Raw genomic sequence first — 25288 nt, 5'->3', positions numbered from 1 at the left:
AGCATGGTATGGATTTCCATCTGTTTACATCCTCTGCTATTTCCTTCCTCAGTGTTTCATAGTTCTCCCTGTAGAGGTCTTTTACCTCCTTGGTTAAGTATATTCCTAGGTACTTTAATTTCTTTGTTGCTATTGTAAAGGGAATTGAGTCTTTGATTTGGTTTTCAATTAGATTGTTGTTGGCGTATATGAATGCCTCTGATTTCTGTGTATTGATTTTGTATCCTGAGACTTTACTGAATTCATTGATCAGTTCCAGGAGTTTCTTGGTTGAATCTTTGGGGTTTTCTAGATACAATATCATATCATCAGCAAACAGTGAAAGTTTGATCTCTTCTTCCCCTATTTGGATACCTTTGATTCCATTTTCCTGTCTGATTGCTGTAGCCAAGACTTCCAGCACTATGTTGAATAGAAGTGGAGATAGTGGGCAGCCTTGTCTGGTTCCAGTTCTAAGTGGGAATGATTTCAATTTTTCCCCATTTAGTATGATGTTGGCTATGGGTCTGTCATATATGGTTTGTATCATTTTTAGGTATGTCCCTTCTATGCCTATTTTCTTAAGTGTTTGTATCATGAAAGGGTGTTGAATTTTGTCAAAAGCTTTTTCTGCATCTATTGAAAGAATCATGTGGTCTTTGTTTTTGCTTCTGTTTATGTGGTGAATTGCATTTATAGATTTACGTATGTTGAACCATCCCTGCATCCCTGGGATGAAGCCCACTTGGTCGTGGTGGATTATTTTTTTGATAAGTGTCTGGATTCGGTTAGCTAAGATTTTGTTGAAAATTTTTGCATCTATATTCATTAGGGATATTGGTCTGTAGTTTTCTTTTTTTGTTGCATCCTTTCCTGGTTTTGGTATCAGAGTAATATTCGCTTCATAAAAGATGTCGGGGAGGTTTCCGTTCTTCTCTATGTTGTGGAATAGTTTCTGCAAGATAGGTACTAGTTCTTCTTTGTAAGTGTGGTAAAATTCGGGTGTGAAGCCATCTGGACCGGGACTTTTCTTTTTAGGGAGATTTTTAATTGCTGTTTCTATTTCAGCTGTTGAGATTGGTCTGTTCAGGGAATCTATTTCTTCCTGGTTGAGCCTAGGGAGGCTGTGTGTTTCTAGAAATTTGTCCATTTCCTCCACATTTTCCAGTTTGTGTGCATAAAGATTTTTGTAGTATTCATAAATTGTATCTTGTATCTCTTTGGGATCAGTTGTGATATCTCCTTTTTTATTCCTGATGGAGCTTATTAGAGATTTCTCTTTTCTGCTTTTCGTTAGCTTAGCCAATGGTGTGTCAATTTTGTTTATTTTTTCAAAGAAGCAACTTTTTGTTTTATTAATCTCCTGAATAGCTTCCCTGTTTTCAATTTCGTTTAGTTCTGATTTGATCTTGTTGATTTCACTTCTTTTGCTGGGTTTGGGGTTGGTCTGTTCTTCTTTTTCCAGCTCTTTGAGTCATTTCATTAGATTGTCTATTTGTGATCTTCTTGTCTTTTGGTTATAGGCATTTATGGAGATAAACTTTCCTCTCAGAACTGCTTTAGCTGTGTCCCAGAGGAGTTGATAACTTGTCTCTCCATTGTCGTTTTCTTCATAGACTTTTTTTATTTCTGTCTTGATTTCTTCATTTATGAAGTAATCATTTAGTAGGAGGTTGTTTAATTTCCACGTTTTTGCATAGAAATGTGAGTTTCTGTTACGGTTGATTTCTGCTTTTATTCCACTGTGATCTGAGAAGGTACATGGTATGACTTCTATTTTTTTAAATTTCTTGAGATTTACTTTGTGTCCTAGGATATGGTCAATCTTAGAGAATGTCCCGTGAGCTGAAGAACGTGTATTCAGTGGATTTTGGGTAGAATGTTCTGTAAATGTCAGTCAGACCCAATTGTTCTAGAGTTTTGTTTAAGTCCATTATTTCTTTATTAATTTTCTGTTTGGAGGATCTGTCTCGTGGCGTCAGTGGGGTGTTGAAATCTCCGGTGATTATGGAGTTGCTATTAATCCATTTGCTTAGCTCCAGTAAGGTTTGCTTTATGAATCTGGGTGCACCTAAGTTGGGTGCATATATATTTAAGATTGTTATCTCTTCTTGTTGAACTGTGCCCTTCACCATTATGTAATGACCCTCTTTGTCTTTCACTACTTTTATTGGTTTAAAAACTAAATCGTCTGAAATTAGAACTGCCACACCAGCCTTCTTTTGGCTTCTATTTGCTTGGAATATTGATCTCCACCCTTTTATTTTGAGTCTATATGCATCCTTGCAGGTTAGATGTGTTTCCTGAAGACAGCATATACTTGGCCTGTATTTTCTTATCCATTCAGCCAGCCTATGTCTCTTGAGTGGAGAGTTTAAGCCATTCACATTTATTGAGAGAACTGATAGGTAAGGTAGATTACTGTTCATTCTGTTGGGTTGGATGTTGTTGCTATGATTTCTTTCTTGAGCCATTGTAATATCTGGCCTTTAATATCTTTGGGTTTTGGTTGTTTTTATATTTGTGGGTTATTATTATAGTGTTCCGTGCGTAACGCTGTTTTAAGTACTTCTTGTAGGGCTGGTCTTGTCTTGGTGAATTCTCTGAGCCTTTGCTTGTCTGTGAATGTTTTTATTTCTCCTTCATATACGAAGCTTAGTTTTGCAGGGAATAATATTCTAGGCTGGGCATTGTTTTGAACAAGAGTGAGACCCTGTCTTTACCAAAAATAGAAAATATGAGCTGAACATAGTGCGTATGCCTGTAGTTGCAGCTACTGAGGAGGCTGAGGCAGAAGGATCGCTTGAACCCAGGAGTTTGAGGTTGCTGTAAGCTAGGCTGATGCCATGGCACTCTAGCCTGGGCAACACAGTGAGACTGTGTTTAAAAAAAAAAAAATCCCAAAACACCAAATGCTGGTGCAGATGTGGAGAGATAGGAACACTCATACACTACTGGTAGGACTGCAAACTAGTACAACCTCTATGGGAAGTAATATGGAGATACCTCAAGAAACTAAAAGTAGACCTACCATTTGATCCAGCAATCCCACTACTGGGTATTTACTCAAAGGAAAAAAGAACATTTTATAAAAAAGACACCTGTACCCGAATGTTTATAGCAACACAATTTATAATCTCAAAGATATGGAAACAGCTCAAGTGCCCATCAATACAAGAGTGGATTAATAAAATGTGATATATGCATATCATGGAGTACTACTCAGCCATGAAAAAAATGGTGAACTATTAATAATACCTCTTGTATCAATCTGGATGAAACTGGAGACCAATATTCTAAGTGAAGTATCACAAGAATGGGAAAACAAACACAACATATATTCACCATTAAATTGGAACTAATAGAACAACACTTATGTGCACATATGGAAATAAAACTCGTCAGAGATCAAGCACATGGGGGGAAGGTGGAGATGAGTAAATTCACACCTAACGGGTATAGTGCACACTATCCAGGGGATGGGCACAGGGTTATTTGGTTACAATTATAAATTTGGTTACAATTTATGTAACCAAAATGTTTGTACTCTGGTAATACTCTGAAATAAAATAAAATAAAAAAATAGTCTATATGGCATGTTACAATTTTATCCATGTGGAAAGTATGCAAAAATAAGCAAAATGAATATGGATGTATACAGATTTAGGATTGGTGTGATTTTCTTTCTTTCAAAATATCCTAATGTTAATATTACATTAAATAAGTTATCAAAGGAAAAATAAACCTTGAAGACAATGAAATTGAGACTGTGACAAGTGCTGTTTGAGGTGTGCTTGTCTAGGTAGGAACTTACACGGCACAGTGGTTGTGGAACTGTCTTAGGCATGAGAGGGTTGTGGGTCAAGTTTGCTGCCTGCAGCTAGAAGTTCCTCTGTTCTCCCCACTCTGCTCCTGGCTCCCTGGCTACAGAGTGCTGAACTCTACTTCTGAGTCCATAACCATGGCCATGATAAGGATGAGGAAACTTCTGCTTCCATTTCCTGAGGGCAGTTTAATTTCAGAATGACATAGTAGCTTAGAGAAGTTTTTTTTTTTTTTTTTTTTGAGACAGTCTTGCTTTGTTGCCCAGGCTAGAGTGAGTGCCGTGGCATCAGCCTAGCTCACAGCAACCTCAAACTCCTGGGCTCAAGCAATCATCTTGCCTCAGCCTCCCTAGTAGCTGGGACTACAGGCATGCGCCACCATGCCCAGCTAATTTTTTCTCTATATATTAGTTGGCCAATTAATTTCTTTCTATTTATAGTAGAGACGGGGTCTTGCTCTTGCTCAGGCTGGTTTCGAATTCCTGACCTCGAGCAATCTGCCTGCCTTGGCCTCCCAGAGTGCTAGGATTACAGGCGTGAGCCACTGTGCCTGGCCGAGAAGTTTTTAATCAAAGGTAGAAACAGTTTCATGAACTTGAGAAGGAATATTCATGTTGAAAATTGAGGACATCTGCTGACTCCATTTCATTTTATTTCAGGGGAAAAGCTGTAGTCTGGAATGTCATTGTTTATTTTCCCTACCTGGATGAATAAATAAAAGCAAGGCAGTAGCATTCGTGAGCACATGATTTCTGCTATGTTTTGAGGCATGGGTCTAGGCAACGGATTGAATTCCTTTTCTCTGTTTGCCCGTGACAGTGACTCTCAAACTGTGGACCCCGGACCAGCAAGCAGCATCTGGGAACTGTTAGAAATGCAAATTCTCAGGCCTAACCCCAGACCTGTTTGAGAGGAGGTGCAGCCATCTGTGTTTGAACAAGCCTGCCAGGTGACTCTGACGCACACCTAACTTGGAGGATTTAGCCCTGTGACTCTGTGCCATCTCTTGCGGGTCCTCACTATCCCTGCACTCTGGTGAACTGGCAGCCGAGGGCAGCAGCCTCCAGTGGTGGTAGAGCACTAAAGTTCAAGTCCGTTTGTAGACACATTCAGTCCTCCCTGCCAGTAAACAGGACGATAGGAACCTTTCACTCCCGGCTTGTGAAGGCCAAATGCCCTATAATGGCACTAAAAACACTTTACTCTGTAAAGGGCTCTACTATCGTGGGGAGAACCCCAAGGAGTACCTGGGCTGTGTGGAGTCGGGGGCATCTCTGAGCGCCTAGAGCAGTCTGTGGGGTTGGGCTGGGTGGGTTTGGCCTCTGGGCAGCAGCAGCAAGTGTCTTTCTCTGTGCACACTGTGCAGAAGTCTCCCAGAGTGTGACATCTGCCTAGGTCAGATTTGTAAAAGGTTTGCTAAGGTAGAGCACGGCAGGTGCTACAGTTTGGTTTACTGGCAAATCCTGTTTCCCAAAGCTCTGGACTCTGGGGAGTACGGGCCAAGGATGTCGGCTGCTAACAGAATGTGTAGAGCTAGACCGCTCTGGGTTAGTGGCTGACTTGGGAATGCCTGGGCCCTGCAGCCCTGTGCCTGGTGACACAGGACGCCTGCCTCTGTGACATCCGCCCAGCCCCCTTTTACAGCAGCATCTCTGCTCTCAGGGCAGTGAGGTGTCCAGAGAGGGACATCTCTGTGTGAGCTCTGTGCAGCACAGGGATGACATTGATTTGTGGTCAGTCTGGGGAGCTCATGGCCACTGAAAACCTGCTGTTAAGGGGAATACATTCTAAGTTTCAGTTAGTGGATTTGCAAAATCTTTTTGGATGGAACATACTAAATCTGGGAGGAAGTTAAGGACATCTATTGAAAGTTTTCTGTTTGCTGGTAGTTTCAGCTCTCCTGTCTCCTTGAATTCTGTGGCACTCAGCCTGCGATCTGAGAGGCTGCTCCCTTCTCTGCTTCTTGCAGGTAGTAAGCGGCATTTCAGGGCCTGGTTCTGTGTCCAGTCTGAACCCTGCAGTAAATGCAGTTCTGGGCCAGAGGGTTGGAGAAGGGAGGGGGCTCTTGGGGGTTGTTTCTGTAATCAAGGTACAGGTGATGATGGCCAAGAGGGGAGGGCACCTTATGCCCCCTTCCTGGATTGTAGTGGTGAGCTCAGAGGCAGCCGCTCACCAGGCCACACAGCTTGGATGTGATGGAGGCCGGATTCCTCCTAGCATCTCCGAGTCAAGGCCTGTCCTTTGTCCACAGCCTTTCTGTAGGCGCCTGGCCGGCCTCTCATCTAGTCTGTTTTATCTCTGTGCGGCACTGTGCCTTACAGGGCTGCTGAGGTTAGTTTAATAGGCTGTCAGTTTGATAACAGTATTGAAGTCCTGTCAGTAAACATGACATTGGTTCCCACAGAAAACTGGGATTCTCCTCCTCGCATGCTGCCCTTTCTGCAGTGTGTGGACCGGGTAGCCGTTCTGAGACAATCTGTTTTCCTTCTTTTTTTTTTGAAACAGAGTCTCACTCTGTTGCCTGGGCTAGAGTGCTGTGGCATCAGCCTAGCTCACAGCAACCTCAAACTCCTGGGCTCAAGCGATCCTTCTGCCTCAGTCTCCTGAGTAGCTGGGACTACAGGCATGTGCCACCATGCCCGGCTAATTTTTTCTATATATTTTTAGTTGGCCAATTAATTGCTTTCCATTTTTAATAGAGATGGGGTCTTGCTCTTGCTCAGGCTGTTCTTGAACTCCTGAGCTCAAAGGATCCGCCCACCGTGGTCTCCCAGAGTGCTAGGATTACTGGCATGAGCCACCGTGCCCGGCCTCCTTTTTTTTAAAATAACATTTGTTTTGAAAATATGGGTATCCTAGTTTAGTAAACTGATATTTGGAATCATAGCTTCTTATGATTGAAACCTCTACAGAGGGTTTTTGTGATGTTTGAGACCAGTCAAGAGGTAATGTGGTATCTTTGATTTAAAATGTGGTTTTTCAGTTCTGTCTTTTAGATTCTCATGCGACCAAAGTTCAAATTCTTCACCAGCATGTGATCATTTGGTAATTGTTACTGAGTTTACATTCTGTCTTAGAGGATTATCTTAATAATCATAAAAATTAATGTTATACATGCTTAGTAGAGATAAATTGCCTTATTCTAAAATTTTAATGGAGAACTTTGGTGCCTCTCCCCACCCAGTTTATCTTTCCCCATTACCTTTTGTTTACATTTTAGTTTTCTTCTAGTCTTCTATTATTACCTTCTTTTATGTTAAATAGCCATTTTCTAGTATAATACTTTATTTTTGAGACAGAGACTCACATTGTTGCCTAGGCTAGAATGAGTGCCGTGGCATCAGCCTGGCTCACAGCAACTTCAAACTCCTGGGCTCAAGCGATCCTCCTGCCTCAGCCTCCCGAGTAGCTGGGACTACAGGCATGTGCCACCATGCCCGGCTAATTTTTTCTATATAAGTTGGCCAATTAATTTCTTTCTATTTATAGTAGAGATGGGGTCTCGCTCTTTCTTAGGTTGCTTTCGAACTCCTGAGCTCAAAGGATCCGCCTGCGTTGGCCTCCCAGAGAGCTAGGATTACAGGTGTGAGCCACCGCGCCTGGCCTAGTATAATACTTTAATTCCCTTGTTTCTGTTACTATATATTTTTTTGTTTTCTTTGTGATTGCTTTGGGGATTATAATTAACATCTGAATTTATAACAATCTAGTTGCGATTAATAAAAATTTCACTTTAATAGTGTATAAAACCTTTGCTCCTGTATAGCTTTATTCCTTCTCCTCTTCTTTGTGCTGCTATTGTCATACAAATTAAATCTGTGTGCATGTATGCCCATGAAACAGATTTACATTACTGCTTTATGCACTTTCTTTTACATCAGTTAGAAAAAAGTTACAGATAAAAAATATGTTCATACTGTCTTTTATGTTCATTAGTACAATTTTCTACTGCTGTTTATTTTTTCACTCTGATTCATTTCTTGTAGGGCAGGTCTGTTAGCAACAAGTTCTCTCAGCCTCTGGTTATCTGGGAATATCTTAGTTTCTCCTTTGTTTTTGAAGGGTAGTTTTCCTGAACATAGAAGTCTTGGTTGGCTGTCTTTGCCTTTCAGTGCTTTGAATATATCACCCTGTAGCCTTCTGGGCTCCCTGGTTTCTGAAGAGAAGTCAGAAGTCAGTCCTCTTAATCTCATTGAGGACTCCTCGTACTTGAGTTGTTTCTGTCCTGGTGCTTTTTCTTTCTTTTTTTTCCTTCTTTTTTGAGACAGAGTCTTGCTTTGTTGCCTGGGCTTAGAGTGTTGTGGCAATAGCCTAGCTCATCCTGGGCTCGAGTGATCCTCCTGCTTCAACCTCCTGAGTAGCTGGGACTATAGGCATGCACCATGGTGCCTGCTCATTTTTCTACTTCTCTTATTAGAGACAGGGTCTTCCTCAGGCTGGTCTCGAACTCCTGGCCTCAAGTGATCCTCCTGCCTCAGCCTCCCAGAGTGCTGGGATTACAGCCGTGAGCCACTATGCCTGGCCGTCCCGGTGGTTTTGTCTTTGTCTTTTGCAGTTTGATCATTTTGATTGTGATGTGACTAGGTGTGAATCTCTTTTGAGTTTATCCTAGTTGGGGATTTTTAAATTATTTGATGTTTTTCATCCCAATTTGGGAAAATTTTGGCCAATATTTACTCAGATATTCTTTCTAACCCTTTCTCACGCTCCTCTGTCTTTGTGACTACCATTGTGCGCATGTTGGAGTGCCTGGTGGTGTCCCACAGTCTGAGGGTCTGTTTGTTTTTCTTTTATTGGAGCCGTCATAGTGGGTGGTGTCTCACTTGGCTGTGACTTGCATTCCCTTGATGGTTAATGATGTTGAGCATCCTTTCATGTGCTTACTGGCCATTTGTATATCTTTGGAGACATGTCTGTGCAAATCCTTTGCCCATTTTTAAATTGGGTTATCTCTTTTTTTTACTAAGTTGTAAGAGTTCTTTATATATTCTAGATACAAGTTTCTTATAAGCTATGACTTGTAAATATTTTCTCAGATAAAACTAATTTCCCCCTATTACCTTTTTAGCATTATTATTTAGCTTTATTATTTTCTACATTTCTGTGCTCTAGATAAATAGGACTTTGCTTTTCTCCAGAGATGCTCTTACTTTTCATTCCTACAAAACGAATATCAGCAGACAATTGTTCAGCAAACAGTCCCTAAGGCATTACTATGTGCCAGGCTGCTTCTAGCAGCCGGATGCATCAGAGAACAAAGCCGACTGGATCCTTGCCCTGGTGGAGTTTGCATTCTGGCACCATGTCTTGGCTCCTTCCTGTAATTCTCAGGGTGCTCATTATGGATGGCTCCCGTTCTCCCTGGAGTGTGAGTATGTACAGGCCTTGCCTGGTCCTGCTGAATGAACAGATACATCAATGAGCTCATTGTGATGACTCTGTCTTACCCATCACTGTGGTCCCTGGAGTAGGTAGGCACTTGAAGAAATGCTTGTTTTATTGTCTGACAATATTTGTACTCCCTGAAGTTTGGGCAGAGTTTTAAGGCTGTCAGAATATTTTACATGGAAAGGAGCTGGGTTGACTGGGGTGACTTGGGGGAATAGGTACACTCAAGAGCTGTGGTCCCCATACACACGTGGCTGTTAAAATATTGGGGATTCCTAGTACATATGCACGCACACACATACTCTCATACGTGCATACGCACACTCATTCACATTGTGGTCATCCAAACACACACAAATACACACTCGTGATACTCATATACATACATTTACATATGTATGCACCCAAACACACATTTTTACATATGTACACACACAAATACACACTTGCACACACTCATACACACAAATACATACTTATACACACTCATACATACATTTACAAATGTGTATGCACTCAAACACATTCATACACATGTACACACACACTGATACATAAATATACATTTATGTTTATTTGCTTAAGCTTTAGTTTATTTTCTTAGCTTTAGATTAGGACTTAGTTTATTTTCTTAAGCTTTAACATCAATTAAACAGTTACATTTTAAATCCTAAAATGTGGAGTAATTTCACAGATGAAAATCTAGCCACTAATTTTGTTTTAGAATGTAAGCCAGCATCTTGCACTCAAGAGTTGCTATAGGAAGTAAATCATACAAAGTGATAATAACCATAGTGTAGAAAACTTGTAAAATAGGGAAAAGAAACCTACACTCTGCTGTACTTATTTAGAGTCATCTAATCAGAATAAGACCTTTTTCCTCCCCTCCACACCTTTACTTCATAATTTTTTTTAACTGAAAAGATCTTCTTTTTTCTATTTAGGACTCACTCTATATTAAAAACCAAACTGACTTTTTAAACGTGATTTCTTTGTTTTGTCTTTTGTTTTTTGCAATTTGTTAGGCATAAAGTCTCTCTGTATTGCCTTTTGCTGCTTTGTGCCTTGTGGATGATTCATGGGTGACTTCTTGTCCACAAGGAAGCTGAAGTTTTACGGCTTAATTCTTTGATTTGTATGATCTGGAACCCTGACTATAAGCAGGAGTGTAGTCTTGTCTTACGTTTTCTTTCCTTCTTTCTTTTTATAAATTAGAATGCTTGTTTGGCTTATGAAAGTAATATGTGTTAACTGTAGAACCACTGGGACATATAGAAAATTATATGGCCAGTTCCTTTTGTTTTGCCCTTTAACTTGGCTCTAGAAGAAAGGAGGACTCATTTTTGTACGTAATTTATAAATATTTCACTTTGTTTTCCTTCCCCAAGTTAAAGACTAGATTTGACTTGGTCGTAGAAATGCAGGTGTGTTTGCTGATTCACGAGCAGGTGGAAGCACCCAGGGTAGTGATTGTTTTGAGGGAAAGGATGTGCCCCCAATGTGGGCTCTGTAGCATGAATGAGCAAGTGTGGCCTGGCCAAGGGTGAGTCTGGCTGTGTGACATGGCCATAGTCCATGTGCTGAGCAAGCACATGGGAGAGGGAGGTTGTACTCTCTGGGCAGCTTCACCTCACTGAGCATTCATTTTCTCTCCCACAGAGTTGCAAACGCCCCAGGTTACTGAGGACAGGGACCCAGAACCCAGTCGAATGCAGATGCCGCGGGGGAACCCGCTGCTGCTGTCTTACACCCTGCAGGAGCTGCTAGCCAGGGACACTGTGCAGGTGGAGCTCATTCCAGAGAAGAAGGGCCTCTTCCTGAAGCACGTGGAATATGAGGTTTCCAGCCAGGTAACTGGCAAATTGTGCCTATGGGTGTGGGGGAGGCATGGAAGGAAAGGGACAAGTCTCAGGTAGGACTGGTGTGATGGGGAGAGGGGCTGAAGAGAGTATCCGAGTGTCTGCCTTGCAGTAAGATCCCAAACCTGATGGCAGAGTCAAGTTGCTGAGCAGATTTTCCCATTGGTCTGGTCCCTGCATCTCTTTTGGACCTACCCATGTTCCTGCCTGGTCCCCGCCGGGTCCAATCTGTCCTCACCACCACTGTGCTCTGCAATGCTGTTTCTTAGCAATCTCATACGGATCGTCCTCAGAGCACAAACCTCAGATACAGGCTAGGCTGTTGGTACTTCTGCAATATGGGGAAACCCCTGAGGATTAGAATGTCATCCCTGTAGAATATGGACTCCTAAATAGTGAATCAAGTTTTTGGGGCATAATTTCAGCACTTTGGGAGGCCAAGATGGGAGGATTGCTTGAGGCTAGGAGTTTAAGACCAGACTGGGCAACACAGCAAGACCTTGTCTCTACAAATAAAATATTAGCTGTGTGTGCTAGTGCATACCTGTAGTTCCAGCTACTTGGGAGGCTGAAGTAGGAAGATCACTTAAGCCCAGGAGTTTGAGGCTGCAGTGAGCTATGATGACACCACTGTACTCCAGCCTGGGCAACTGAGTGAGACCCTGTGCCAAAAATAATGATATTTTGGGGTGGGATTGGCATGACAGTCTAATCCCTTTTAATGACTCGACCTTACTGTTGGGGCACCCCCCAATATCTGTGTTAATCAGAAGCAGACACATGGCAGCAGGCTTCGCCCTTGAGTGTGTAGAGCCCGTGTGGCACCGGCAGCGCTGGTCTTTCTGTGCCTTCATCCACTGTCTTTCAGTATCTTGGCTCTGTTGGAATAGATTTTGATGGTAGTTTTTATTCTTTATCCTGTGGATTAAGTAGTTTTTTTTTTTTTTATTTTCTGGCTAGCCAGGGTCCAAGCCCCAGAGCACCAACGCATTGGCCACTCTCACAGGCAAGGACCGGATTAAGTAGTTAATAAGCTAATACCATCCTTGTTTGGGGGATTCACAGAGACAAAGCAGGGCCCTTGCCTGTGAGGGGGAGGGCAGCCCTGTGAGAGGTTGTTGAAAAGTCTTCATCACCAGCTGGTCCCAGGTAAAGGTGTGTCTTGAGGACCAAGTGAGCAGGTCTCCTATCGCTGCTGTCTGCTGTGTTCTGTACCAGTGCTTTTGTTTTGTCATGTTTTAGTGCCTGTGACAGCACTCTGTTCGAACACTGGTCGGAGCCAGAGGTGGGAGCCCAGAGAGGGAAGGGGTCTCTCTAGGGCTGTTTCATTCCCTAAGTAAACCTATCACTGCACAGTGAACATTTGTAGGGGGCGGGGGGGTTTTGCCCAGATACCTTCTGACATGTGAACGGGTCAGCCACCCACTACTGGATGGGTGGGGAGCCTTGGGCGATGTGCTTTCTCCATCGTGTGCCCACCCCTCGCCTTCGCTGACGTCTGGTAGATGCCAGTGTGCATGATGCAGGTGTAGCCTCACAGAGATGGGGACACCTGAGCGCATGTTTTTTTGCATGTTGTGTATGTAATTTTACAGATACCTGCTCATGCGTGTTTCTTGGCTAAGCTCTTACATAGGTCCAGGTTAGGGTTACTGTAGTGACTAGGACGCATGTTGGGGAGCCTGTAGTTTTGTCAGTGATGGTGTTCACAACAGAGTTTGTAAGCAAATATATGCTTGAGTCAGGTGTCTGTGCTGTTTCAGTTTATAGTCAGAGCTTGGTCTGTTCTTAGGCAGTGGGGTCTGTTTCAGGAGGCAGTAGTGATGCTCGTGTTAGCACTAGAGAAGTAAAGAATATGTCATCCTTATGTGCTACCTTTTAAAGGTAGGATGGGTGTCCACTTCAGCAGTTAGAACTCCTATAAAAAGTCAGAAGATCCATCATGACAGATAGTTAAAAATGACATTCAGAGCTATCCAAAGTTTAAAAGCTGTATTAGCGGCCGGGCGCGGTGGCTCATGCCTGTAATCCTAGCACTCTGGGAGGCCGAGGCAGGAGGATCGCTCAAGGTCAGGAGTTTGAAACCAGCCTGAGCAAGAGCGAGACCCCGTCTCTACTATAAATAGAAATAAATTAATTGGCCAACTAAAAATATATAGAAAAAATTAGCCAGGCATGGTGGCGCATGCCTGTAGTCCCAGCTACTCGGGAGGCTGAGGCAGAAGGATTACTTAGAGTTTGAGGTTGCTGTGAGCTAAGCTGACGCCACGGCACTCTAGCCCAGGCAACAGAGAGAGACTCTGTTTCAAAAAATAAATAAATAAATGACAGCTATATTAGCATACATTAAGGAATTATGGGCTTTCTCTTTTTGTTGAGGGTGCAGGGAGAGAAGGTAAGTTTGGTAACATTATTTATCTGGTCCCGTGGAGTGGCAGAGGGAGAAGGTAAGGGGAGATGATGAAATATCTGTTCTGAACACTGAACCCTTTTCCTTGTAGCGCTTCAAGTCCTCTGTGTACAGACGGTACAATGACTTTGTGGTCTTCCATGACATGCTGCTGCACAGGTTCCCATATCGCATGGTGCCGGCCCTGCCACCCAAGAGGATGCTGGGAGGTAAAGCTGGCTTTGCTGGAGACCCCCGGGTGGACAGGAGTGAGCCTAGCCCCTGGATTCTGAGGTCCCGGCTCCGTGATAGCACTTTCGTAAGACTGGGATGCCATCCTGACTCATGGCCTGGGAGGGGCTGGTGGCAGGACCGGCTGTGGTGCAGGCCCCTTCACATCTGGGTCACAGCTGAGGCAAGGGTATAGGGAGGGTGACCTTGGGCCTCCCCCCTTCCCCCTCAGTCTTCTAGCTGACGACTGCCATGCTGGGAGGGCCTTCGCTGTGCTGGTGTAGAAGAAGGAAGCCCAGTTCTCCTTTCTGGAGCACAGTGGCTAGGACTTCCAGAGCTCCTGAGTAGGTGGGCAGGGGCACTGTTTGTTCACATGGTGGCAGTTCGTTTTGCTTTGCCTGCTTTTGCACAGCCATGGGAATCTGAGCCATGGGTACAACAATAGCATTAGGTGATCTCACAGAACAGAACAGAAGTAAATCTACGGTAGGGAATCTAACCTGCATCTTAAAGGAGATGAAAAATAGGAAAGCTGCCACACCTTCATTACTGTCCTGAATACTGTCCCAGGCCAAGCAGGCGGTCACAGACAACCTGCGAGCCCCTTCCACACAGGCTTGTTTCCCCCAGGGCCCGATAGTGCAGGGAAGCAGCGGTCACTGTCTCCGATCTCACTGGTCATCTGTTACACAGCCCTTGATGGGTGGGCAGTGCCCAAAGCTAACCAGTGACTTTCTGCCATTCTCCAACCATCCCAAAGTAACTGAATACTCAGAGATGTAGCTTTAACAGTGGGCCAGTTTCAAGCAACTTGAAATCTTTTAAAATGGAGAGAAGCTTTTGCCTCCAGTACTGGTCACTGAGGAGCCCAGACTGACAATGTGATTTTCTTCTCTCCCATGAGAGTGCTGTAGAACAGATTATTCTCATCACATGGAGAAGGGTGCAGGGACTGCTTGGGGCAGTAGAGACCAGAAAGCGTATCACAGGCAGGTGGTGCTTACTGAAATCCAAGCATCCAAGTTGGTAAGTATAGTTAGTGTTTAGGACCTGGAGACTGCGGGCAGACGCTGACGTGAGACTGAGCATTTTCACAACGCTCCTGGCCACCTGCTCAGCAGCTCTACAGAAGGATACGTGGTGGTCTCAAGCAGGGAGGCAGACCTCATCCAACTGTATTATCTTTAAAAATAATATTTTAGGCTGGACGTGGTAGCTCATGCCTGTAATCCTAGCACTCTGGGAGGCTGAGGTGGGAGGATTGCTTAAGGTCAGGAGTTTGAAACCAGCCTGAGCAAGAGCGAGACCCTGTGTGTACTGAAAATAGAAAGAAATTAATTGGCCAACTAAAAATATATAGAAAAAATTAGCCGGGCATGGTGGCGCATGCCTGTAGTCCCAGCTACTCGGGAGCCTGAGGCAGAAGGATTGCTTGAGCCCAGGAGTTTGAGGTTGCTGTGAGCTAGGTTGATGCCATGGCACTCTACCCTGGGCAAAGAGTGAAACTCTGTCTCAAAAAAAAAAAAAATTTAAATACCATTTCTATTTGTGTTCAGATTTAAATATCCTTAATGCACCAATGTATACTTTTATATTTTTTCCTCCCCTTCAAGTGAAAATATTTACCCTGAATGAAAGCAATTAATTGGATCCATTACAGAGTGAGTTGTAAGCTGTGTGAGTAGGAGAACTGAGTTGCATTATTGCATGAGCAAAGCCTAACCCCATTTGTTCTTGGGGAGAAGTGCCAGAAAGGGAAAACAGAGGACACCATTAACGTAGTGATCCACGTGAAGATGCAGACTTGGTGCCCAGGACTCCTAATGGGAGCAAATAGATCTGTGGTTTCCTTGGCAGTTCCTGGGCCCCGGGGGGGGGGGGGGGTGTGCTGGGGCAGGGGGGTCAGAGGTGGGGCTCTGTGACAGGCTCTTTGGGTCTGTTGTTCTGGCAGCTATGGGGACCATGCAGTGCCCTCAGCTCGCCATGTGGCTCTGACTCCTCTACCGAGATGCTTCGAGAGCTCACCCAGAGCGGAAAGGTTTGGGCAGGCGCCAGGCTTTAGTGACCCCATGTGCTCCTTTAGCTGACAGGGAATTCATCGAGGCCAGGAGGAGAGCCCTGAAGCGCTTCATTAACCTGGTGGCCCGGCACCCCCCGTTCTCCGAGGATGTCATCCTCAAGCTGTTCCTCTCGTTCAGCGGTTCAGTAAGTATGCTAAACGACATCTGTGTGCTCTGTGTCCATGGGTAAGCGCTGAGGTTCCCAAAGCTCTAGTTTTCATTCTTAAGTTTTTCTTGCTCTCTTGGCGTCGAATTTCCCTTGTTTGGAAGCCTGGAAGGAGTTTATCTTATGTTCGGCTGACATATATAAGACGTCTTTTCTTTCCAAATAACAGTTTGAATATCAGTGTAAGAGGCATCCTTGGTCTTGACCTTGCAGGAGTTTGTATATCCATGTGTAGATCGTGAGTCTCAGTGGTCACTTTGGGGATTTAGGCAGGGTGGTCTGGAGGGTTTATGGAAGTTCCAGAGACTCCAGATGTGAATAAGTGTTTACTTAAAGAAAAAAAGAAGAAAAGGCCCCTTTGACTAAGGACATTGGAAAAACAAGCTGCATCTCCTCAGCCACAGTGTAGATCCATGTCTTGGGAAAGAACTTGTTTCAGTTAGAAATCAGAGTGGCCGTTTCCTTCTCTGAGCTGCTACCATGCAGTGTTGGTGAGAGTAAGAAGCTGAGCAAAGCTCTAGTTTCCAGGTGAGGAGGAAGGTGCCCCAGCTCCTGCAGAGGGAGGGAGGTTTGCTCATCCTTGTCCATGTGTGCCTGCAGGGCCCGCTGGCTGTGGGGTGGGGGTGGGGACGCTCCAGGGAGGAGTAGAGTGTCCAGGTTCTACTACAGGGAAGCCCCTTTTTGAATGGGGACCTGGGGCCTGTGCCCCTGCCCCTGCCGCAAGGAGATTCAGGGCCTGAGTGTGCACAGGCAGACTCCACTTGAGTCTTGCACCTGTTTGCTGTCATTTCCCTGTGAGGCAGACGGGCCTTTACCTGCTAGAGGCCTGTAGGCTTTTGGGCGATGCCTCAGGGGACCTGCTGCATTCCAGACATTGAGTAAAGGCTGTAACCTTCTGCCTTGACCAGGCCAGGAGTATGACCTCTTGAGCCCTGGGGGTGGAGAAGTTCCTTTGGAGCAGAGATCTTGATTGCCAGGGAAGAATGTAGACCTGAGAGCTGCTCTAGGGAGAGGAGAGGGAGGTGGGAAGGGACAGGGTAGGATGCGGGTGGATGACACCACGTTCTGGTGGCTTTAAGCTCCCTATCCCCTTGCCTTTCCACAGATAGGGTGTTCCCTGTAGCCTCTTGGATCTTGGTTTTCTTTTTTGGTAAAATGAGAGAATTGGGCCAGATGGTTTTTAGGTGTCTCTGAAATTCTAGAATTCCTTGACACACACACAGCCGGTTTTAGGCTTTCTCCTTGTATTTCTTGGGCGGCTCCTTGAGGCCTGGCTTTGCCAAGGAGGCCTCTGTTCAGAGGCTTGAGAGCCAGGGGCTGGATCAGGCCCTTTCTCCGCCCACAGCTCTCCTGAGCCCCGGGGCTCCTTAGCGCTGTGCATCTGTTCACAGGAAGAAAGACCCCTTCACTTCCGTCTTGTTGCTTCGTTTGGAGTCTCCCAGGGTCTGATGACTCCAATGCCTGTCTCAAGTGCTGAAGCTACCCTAGTTTGTCGATAGATTTACCAGATTTCTGGAGACAGATCTCTCTCTACTCCAGGGTCGGAGGTTTGGTAATGCCACTGTTACTAAGTCAGGTTTTCCTACCTATAGAAGACCACCGAAAAGTTTAAGTTCAATGAAAAAAAAAATCTAAGGACAGTAAAGAGGTTACAGAATACATATGTAATATCTAACATATGGAAATGTATTTCTCTTGAGGAAGGGCTGTATCCTGCTTTGTGTTGATTCAGTTGGTCTCACATCAGCTTTTCTGTTCATGGTGGAGGCTGAGGTTGTCTCTTTTTTCCTTTTTGCAGGATGTGCAGAACAAGTTAAAGGAGTCAGCTCAGTTTGTTGGAGATGAATTCATGAATTGTAAACTGGCTACTAGGGCCAAGGTATTTCTCTAATTTTGATTATTCCCTTCTTAACTAGAGAAGCAGTAATTTTAACACCTAATACATATTTTGCCTCTACTGTATGCCAGGGATTATGCTAAGATCCACTGCACGTTTTTTTCATTTAACCTTCCTTTCAGGCAGGCTCAGTGGCTCACATCTTTAATCCTAATACTCTAAGAGGCCAAGGTGGGAGGATTACTTGTGGTCAGGAGTTTGAGACCAGCCTGAGCAAGAGTGAGGCCCCATCTCTACCAAAAATAGAAAAATTAGCTGGGCACAGCGGCACATGCCTGTAGTCTCAGCTACTTGGGAGGCTGAGGCAGTAGGATTGCTTGAGCCCAGGAGTTTGAGGTTGCTGTGAGCTAGGCTGATACCATGGCACTCTATCCAGGGTGACAGGGTGAGACTCTGTCTCATAAAAAACCAAAAACCATGAAAACCCTCTTCATTTCAGCTGCTCTGAAACATGGGGGTGTCAGGCCTATATTACAGATGAAGAAACAGGCTCAGAGGCTGTTGTTTGCCAAGGCCCCAACTTGTAAGCAGCAGGGCCAGGTTGTGAACTCAGCTCTGTCTGACCCTAGATCCCACCGGGGCCCCTTGTGCCCTCTGTTCCTTTCTGTGACTCAGCTGGACATATGCTTGTGTCACCAGCCGTTCAGATTTCAGAGGATTGATTGTCTTGTTTGTGTATTTTTACAAATTTTTAATCTGGTCTGACTTTTTCAAAAAAGGATTAAAGTAGCTATTTGGTAGTTATTTTGTTTTTGACTTTTCTTTTCTTTTTTTTTTTTTTTTTTTTTGAGACAGAGTCTCGCTTTGTTGCCCAGGCTAGAGTGAGTGCCGTGGCGTCAGCCTAGCTCACAGCAACCTCAAACTCCGGGGCTCAGCAATCCTACTGCCTCAGCCTCCCGAGTAGCTGGGACTACAGGCATGCGCCACCATGCCCGGCTAATTTTTATATATATATCAGTTGGCCAATTAATTTCTTTCTATTTATAGTAGAGACGGGGTCTCGCTCTTGCTCAGGCTGGTTTTGAACTCCTGACCTTGAGCAATCCGCCCGCCTCGGCCTCCCAAGAGCTAGGATTACAGGCGTGAGCCACAGCGCCCGGCCAACTTTTCTTTTTTTTGAGACAAGATTTCACTTTGTCACTCAGGCTGGAGTACAGTGGTGTCATCATAGTTCACTGCAGTTTCCAACTCCTGGGCTCAAGTGATTTTCCTGCCTCTCAGCCTGTCGAGTAGCTGGGACCACAAGTGTGCAACCACTATGCCTAATTTTTAAATTTTTTTGTGGAACCAGTCTTGCTATGTTGCCCAGGAAGGCTGGCCTTAAACTCCTGGCCTCGAGTGATTCTCCCACCTTGGCCATCAAAAGTGCTGAGGTTACAAGTGTGAACCACCTCACCTGGCCTGACTTTTTCTTAAGCAGCTTCTTCATACAAAAATAAGGAATCTTTTGTGTTCCTCTTATTCCCTGAGGTTTCTGTTTTGTAAGCTTTGACAGTTAATAGCGAAGCTCGTAAAAGGAGTTGGGAATGGTGGAGGAATCCAGGAAGCCTTCCCCTCACGTAGACAGTCTTTTCAGGAACTCAACTTGCATCATGTCAAGGTTGAAGATTATTATTAGAGTGTTTTTTTGATAGGCCTTCCAGTGTGATCAAATTTCAGTAGACCCTGTGATTGTAATGTCGTGGGATCACCTGTCTTAGTGTTTGTGAGGTGCAGGTGATGAGGGACAGGAGAGTGCCAGAGCAGGCTCTGGAGCAGGAGGCTGGGGGGTAGTCTCCGGTGTGACCTGGCCTCGGAGTTGGGCTCATTTACCTGTTCAGACAGCTTGAGTTTGTCTCCTGTTGGTCATCTTTTGGGCTATCACCTGCCGCTGTCAGCAAGGCATTTTGAATTTAGTGACACACAGTGTCTCTCTTCTTGCCCTGCAGGACTTCCTGCCCGCTGACATCCAGACGCAGTTTGCTGTCAGCCGGGAGCTGATCCGAAATATCTACAACGGCTTTTACAAGCTTCGTGACAGGGCTGAGCGGATCGCGTCGAGGGCCATTGACAATGCTGCTGACCTTCTCATCTTTGGGAAGGAGTTAAGGCAGGTGGCCCTCCAGGTTCGGTGGGGATGAGCCGGGTGGGCAGAAAGGCTGGGGGTGGGTGGAGCAGAAAGTGCTGTTCCTATAATCACCTGACTGTTTCATGGGTCAGGTAAGTGGGGGATCCTATTTAGAAGAAGAAACAAGAATTTAGGCAGAGAAAAGTGGATTCCTGAACACATAAATACTCACCAGTGTCTTATGTGGCAGTTTTCCTATTGCCAGGAATTGACTTTACAAAAAGATTCATTTGTCTTGGGGAGGAACAGATTGTGGGCTGGCAACACCTCCTTTACCTGGAGGGCGCTGAGACCTCAGCCCGGGACTCTGCTGTCCTTGGCAGTTTCAGGCAGACCTGTGCAAACACATCATCTGGGGTCTTTTGGGGAAGAGGAACTGATGCAGTAGGTCTGGGGTGGGACCTGAGGTCTGCCTTTCTCAGACTCCCCGGTTTTCCCATGGACCACTCCGAGTAGCGAGGGTCTCGGGCAGGAGACACGTGAGTTGCCGTGGGAGGACTTGGTGTGCAGGGCCAGCCTCGAGCACGTGGTGAGGCTCAAGGCCTTGAGTGTCTCCTTTCCTGTGTGTTTCCCTTCCCTTAGTGCGTTAGGGTCTGACACGACTCCGCTGCCCTCCTGGGCCACTCTGAACAGCAGCACATGGGGGGCCCTTAAGCAGGCCCTGAAAGGCCTGTCTGTGGAGTTTGCACTGCTTGCTGACAAGGCCGCACAACAGGTGAGTGGATTTGCTCTCTCTGGCCCCTGTTACCAAGAACAGTGTATCCCCTGGCCTGGGGGAGCGCCGCTTCCTCAACCTCGGTTCTGCACCTGGAGTGAGTGAGCAGCTGTTCTTGGGTGGGGACTGCCCAGTCCCATCCATTCTGGGTGGCTCCCCACAAGCCACCTGTGCTTTTCCAGAGGGTTGCCTGTAACACAGGTTGGGGCCTGGTTTCCTGACTGTGTGTGGCTTTGCTGAGATTAGAAGATAGAATCCGTCTTTGAAAATGTAATCTTGGACTTGCAAGGACACTTCTGGGTGGACCAGATAGTTCCTGCTTTGCTCTTGAGTCAACTGGTATGTGGCACATGGTGGCCTAACTCACCAGGATAATAACTAAGCCCACAGTCCCTGAGAGACTTCCCCCTCCTACCTGCGACACCCGGTTAATGTCAGGAAGTGCAGGGCAGGAGCTGTTTTTAGAAATCCATAAGGGATCTTGTACTCATTTGGGATTAATTTGAAGATACAGTGTTTACCATTAAATGTGAAGGTTCATCTGGGTGCTTTTATGTTATAAAGCTGTGATATAATTTTGAGGGTGAAAGCTTGCTGTCTCTTCTTGGGGAAACGGTTTCTAAGCTGCCACAGTAGTTCTAACTACATTAAAATAATATACTTGTTAAGGTTTGTTCCCTGCCTGAGACCTAGAGCTCTTGAGTCACTTGGTGTGTGGCAAATCCACCTGCAGTGGAGTTGGGGGTTTTTCAGGCTGGCAATTGGGGCGCTGGGTGCCTGTGATGTTTTCTTGCTAAAGAGGGAATTTGGTCTCTATGCTGGTATAGAAAGTCCTAGGTTTTCTTCCCCTTTTGCTCTGGTGCCTGTGTGTGCCCTTTAGAGACCGGGTTTTGGGTGGTGTTGGTGTCTCTGATTGGGATGATCTGACCCACCTCCAGGTGAGTGTGCCCCCCTTTTTAAGGCAGGGAGGACAAGGGTGTGGAGCAGGGTTTGGACAGGATGGAAAGGCAGGGGCAGCTCAGGGGTCTGTGCTGTGACCTTTATTTGTTCTCTGGGCCTCAGTATCCCATCAGTTAAATGCAAGGAGGTTGCACTAGATCAATAAAAGAACTATTTTAAGCCAGGCATGGTGGTGTGTGCCTATGGTCTCAGCTACTCGGGAGGCTGAGGTTGGAGGGTCTCTTTAGCCCATGAGTTTGAGGCCAGCCTGGAAAACATAGATCCTATGTCTTAAAAAAAAACTATAGGCCGGGCGCGGTGGCTCACGCCTGTAATCCTAGCACTCTGGGAGGCCGAGGCGGGAGGATCACTCAAGGTCAGGAGTTCAGAACCAGCCTGAGCAAGAGCGAGACCCCGTCTCTACTAAAAACAGAAAGAAATTCATTGGCCAACTAAAAATATATAGAAAAAATTAGCTGGGCATGGTGGCGCATGCCTGTAGTCCCCACCTACTTGGGAGGCTGAGGCAGGAGGATTGCTTGAGCCCAAGAGTTTAAGGTTGCTGTGAGCTAGGTTGACACCATGGCACTCTAGCCCGGGCAACAGAGTGAGACTCTGTCTCAAAACAAAAACAAAAAAAAACAAAACAAAAAAAACTATATTTGTAAATCGGTTAAACCTTTTCTCCAAGCTCGGTATATAAAACATAAAAATGAAGCCAACCTGGTTGTAGGGATCCAGCCCTCACAAATCCCAGCTCCCTTTTCAGCAGGAAGGTTCTGGTGGGTGCCAGTGATCCCCTGGGGTTTGGCAGAGCACAGGATGCTGCAGTGACTCCTAGAGCAGGGCTTTCCCCCATCATTACCAGGGCACCTGTTCCACTGACAGAGTGTGCTTCTGGGGACACCATGCACCTGTCGGCTTGTCCCCATCACTATACTGCTCGTGCACTGAACCCTGTGCGGGAGCCAGAAAGGGAGCCTACCCACCTGCCCCTCCCTTGCTGTGGCCTGGTCCCTGGCGTCCTCATCTACCAGCCTGAGCACCAAAGTAGCCTTGTTCACTTCTCTCCCCGTGTCCTTAGCATGACGTGTCCTTCCTGCAGCTGCAGCCTCCTCTCCCCTCGAGCCCCTTCCCAGGTCTCCTTCCTTCTCCCCTTGTTAAGGCTGAGGGGATGCCCCCTCTTCCCAGCAGTACTGTCCCTTTTTGACTCAGCTCACAGTTGAAGTGGAAGCTCAGGTTTTCTGTGGTGCAGGGCAGAGCTGCTGGGGGGAGGCCTGAGGTGCCCGGCACCCCAGCATGTGTGTGCACACCCATGTGTCCGTGTCGGGGGAGAGGGTGGCTTGGGAAACTCCAAGGAAGGAAGACACGACAGTGCTGGACGACTAGCTCAAGGTGGGAGCTGTCCTCGCTGGAACCAAGGCCCTGATTCCCAACCAACTCTGCTGGGTTCGAAGGGTTCCCTGCCTGGCGTGGGGTGGGCTGTCACGTAGAAAGGGGGCTCCTCTACAGAACGGGCTTTTGGCTCTTGGAGCTGGTGCAGCTGGTCTGAGTTCCCCAGGAAGGGCTCTGGGTCCTGTTGGTTAACTTGCCACTTGTCTTCCAGGGTAAACAGGAAGAGAATGATGTGGTAGAGAAACTGAACCTCTTCCTGGATTTGCTCCAGTCCTACAAAGTGAGTCTCGGCTGCTCCTTGGTCAGGGTCAGGGACATTTGAAGATGACCTCATGCTCTTCCAAGGGTGGAACTCCAGGGGAGGGAGAAAGGCCGGGAAGCCAGGGCTGTGGCAGGAAGGTGGGCCTCCCCCCTGCACGGGCTCTGCTGAGGGCTTTGGGGCCAGTGGTAAGTGCCGCCCTCCCATAGGACCTGTGCGAGCGGCACGAGCGGGGGGTGCTGCACAAGCACCAGCGCGCCCTGCACAAGTACAGCCTGATGAAGAGGCAGATGATGAGCGCGGCTGTGCAGAACCGTGAACCCGAGTCCGTGGAGCAGCTCGAGTCCCGCATTGTGGAGGTAGGCAGGAGGTGGCTGTGGGTGACAGGCCCACGGGAGCTTCTGGCTCTGACTGGAACCCAGAGCCGTCCTTGTTGCACCCAGAGGGGCGTCCCCCTGGTTCATGGTGCTCTCTTCCCTGGGCACCTTCCAGATTCTCTGTTACAGAGGGGAGGAGCAGAGCCCTTGGCTCAGGACGGGTGCTGCATGGGCCTCCTGCTCTTCCTGCCCTCAGCTAGGCCAGGCGCAAAGGGAGGCTTTTTCCTTTGCAGCAAGAGAATGCAATTCAGACCATGGAGCTTCGAAATTATTTCTCCCTCTACTGCCTGCACCAGGAGACGCAGCTCATCCACGTCTACCTGCCCCTCACCTCCCACATCCTCGGGGCCTTCGTGAACTCCCAGATCCAAGGGCACAAAGAGGTGAGCCTGCCTGCCCTGACCCTGTTGTGCCAGTGCCTTTCCTCCAAGCCTGGCGGCCCTGGCAGCTGGCTGACCCGAGAAATGGTTCGGCGGAGTTGGGGTCTGCATGGGGCCCTAAAGCGTAGCTCTTGCTCAGATCTCCTGGTCTCTGTGAAGCCAGAAGCGTAATTGTGAAGTTGTCCTCATGATCCTTCGGGGTGAGGTGGTGGCAGGGCGGAGAGCCACTGCACAGGGATGGTTTCCTTCCTTCCGAGGCACCCAAGAAGTCAGAGGTATGGCTTGGAGTTCCCGAGCCCTGGGGCTGAGTGAGAGGTGATGGGAATCAGGTTTGAGCCATTACTGCAGGTTGGATGTTCTGAAAACCTCTGGTCAGCGTCCTCCAGATGGTGGTTTCTGAGGTCTTAGAGGTGACACGGTCTGAGTTGTCCTCAGCAGGCTCCTGCCCTGGGGGCCACGTGACTGTGGCCTATGTCCATCTCCAAACAACCTGGAAGGCTTGTGTGTCTGGCCAGGCTGAAGAAACACCGAGAAAATGGCCAGTGTCCGGTTCTTTTCCCCTCTGTGTGGTCCCTACGGCCTCCTACCTGCCGATTTTTGTCCTTCCTTTTTCCTTGGCCCTTGGGGCCTACAGTGAGTGTCAGAGTCACAATCACCCCCTACACAAGGCTGTGTCTTCCTGTGGCCCCCCAGCTCCTGGATGTAGTGAGAGGAGCTCAGGCCAGAATGAGTAAACCCCTATCAGATCCCAGCTCCACAACTATGATGATCTCTTATGACCTCCGTGGCTCGGTTTTCCCATCTGAAAAATGACAAAAAGTATGAGCCTACCAGCTTTCCAAGATGGGCCTGGGCAGTCAGCAGGGGGTGGATCAATGCAGCGATCACTTTGTGGTAGCCACCTGGGCCCAGGTCCTTGACTGGTGCTGGCACCAGCTGGTTTACATCTGTCCCTGTCACTGAGGAACACACACGAGAGAGCTGGGCTGTTCAGAGGGGGTGTGTCTCGTGCTCTGTCAGGGTTTGCACAGAGTCCAGGGTCCGCGGTGGATCCATCCAGGGAGCTGGTGGTTCTGTGAGCAGGCCCAGGACCACTGTGCACCAAGGTCGTTGGCAACCGTGTGGGGTGGGTTGGGGTGGACGATGTAGGGTGTCAGACCATTTGGGAGGCAGCTGCAACTGGCCAGGTCAGTGGCCATCTGTACCCTGGTCTAGAACCAGTTCCTGCCAGAACCACCTGTTTGTTTGAGATGCAGATTCTGGGGCGCAAAGCCTGCCCCTGACCTATGAAGTCAGAATCTCTGGGGTGTGGACTCGGACATC

At 46.9% G+C, this 25288-nt stretch overlaps 1 protein-coding gene across 3 annotated transcripts in view; it reads left to right on the top strand.

The window, feature by feature from the left end:
- The window catches only part of SNX8 (sorting nexin 8), a 45946-nt gene that overhangs the window by 17669 nt on the left and 2989 nt on the right, over positions 1-25288 (top strand). The window contains exons 2-11 of one of the 3 annotated variants that reach the window (XM_012758967.2): positions 4623-4752; positions 10851-11041; positions 13552-13669; positions 15754-15875; positions 17695-17775; positions 19722-19882; positions 20483-20615; positions 23161-23229; positions 23418-23567; positions 23819-23968. In XM_012758967.2, coding sequence (XP_012614421.2) covers positions 10901-11041; positions 13552-13669; positions 15754-15875; positions 17695-17775; positions 19722-19882; positions 20483-20615; positions 23161-23229; positions 23418-23567; positions 23819-23968 — 1125 coding nt within the window. In that variant the 5' untranslated portion in view covers positions 4623-4752; positions 10851-10900. The remainder of the gene's footprint in view (positions 1-4622; positions 4753-10850; positions 11042-13551; positions 13670-15753; positions 15876-17694; positions 17776-19721; positions 19883-20482; positions 20616-23160; positions 23230-23417; positions 23568-23818; positions 23969-25288) is intronic. The other 2 variants (XM_012758964.2, XM_075995241.1) reach the window with 2 other exon arrangements.

The sequence above is a fragment of the Microcebus murinus genome, chromosome 19 (genome assembly GCF_040939455.1).
Source record: "Microcebus murinus isolate Inina chromosome 19, M.murinus_Inina_mat1.0, whole genome shotgun sequence".
NCBI lineage: Eukaryota > Metazoa > Chordata > Mammalia > Primates > Cheirogaleidae > Microcebus > Microcebus murinus.
The sequence above is the reverse complement of the archived record's forward strand: the minus strand, read 5'-3'. Positions and strand labels throughout refer to the sequence as shown.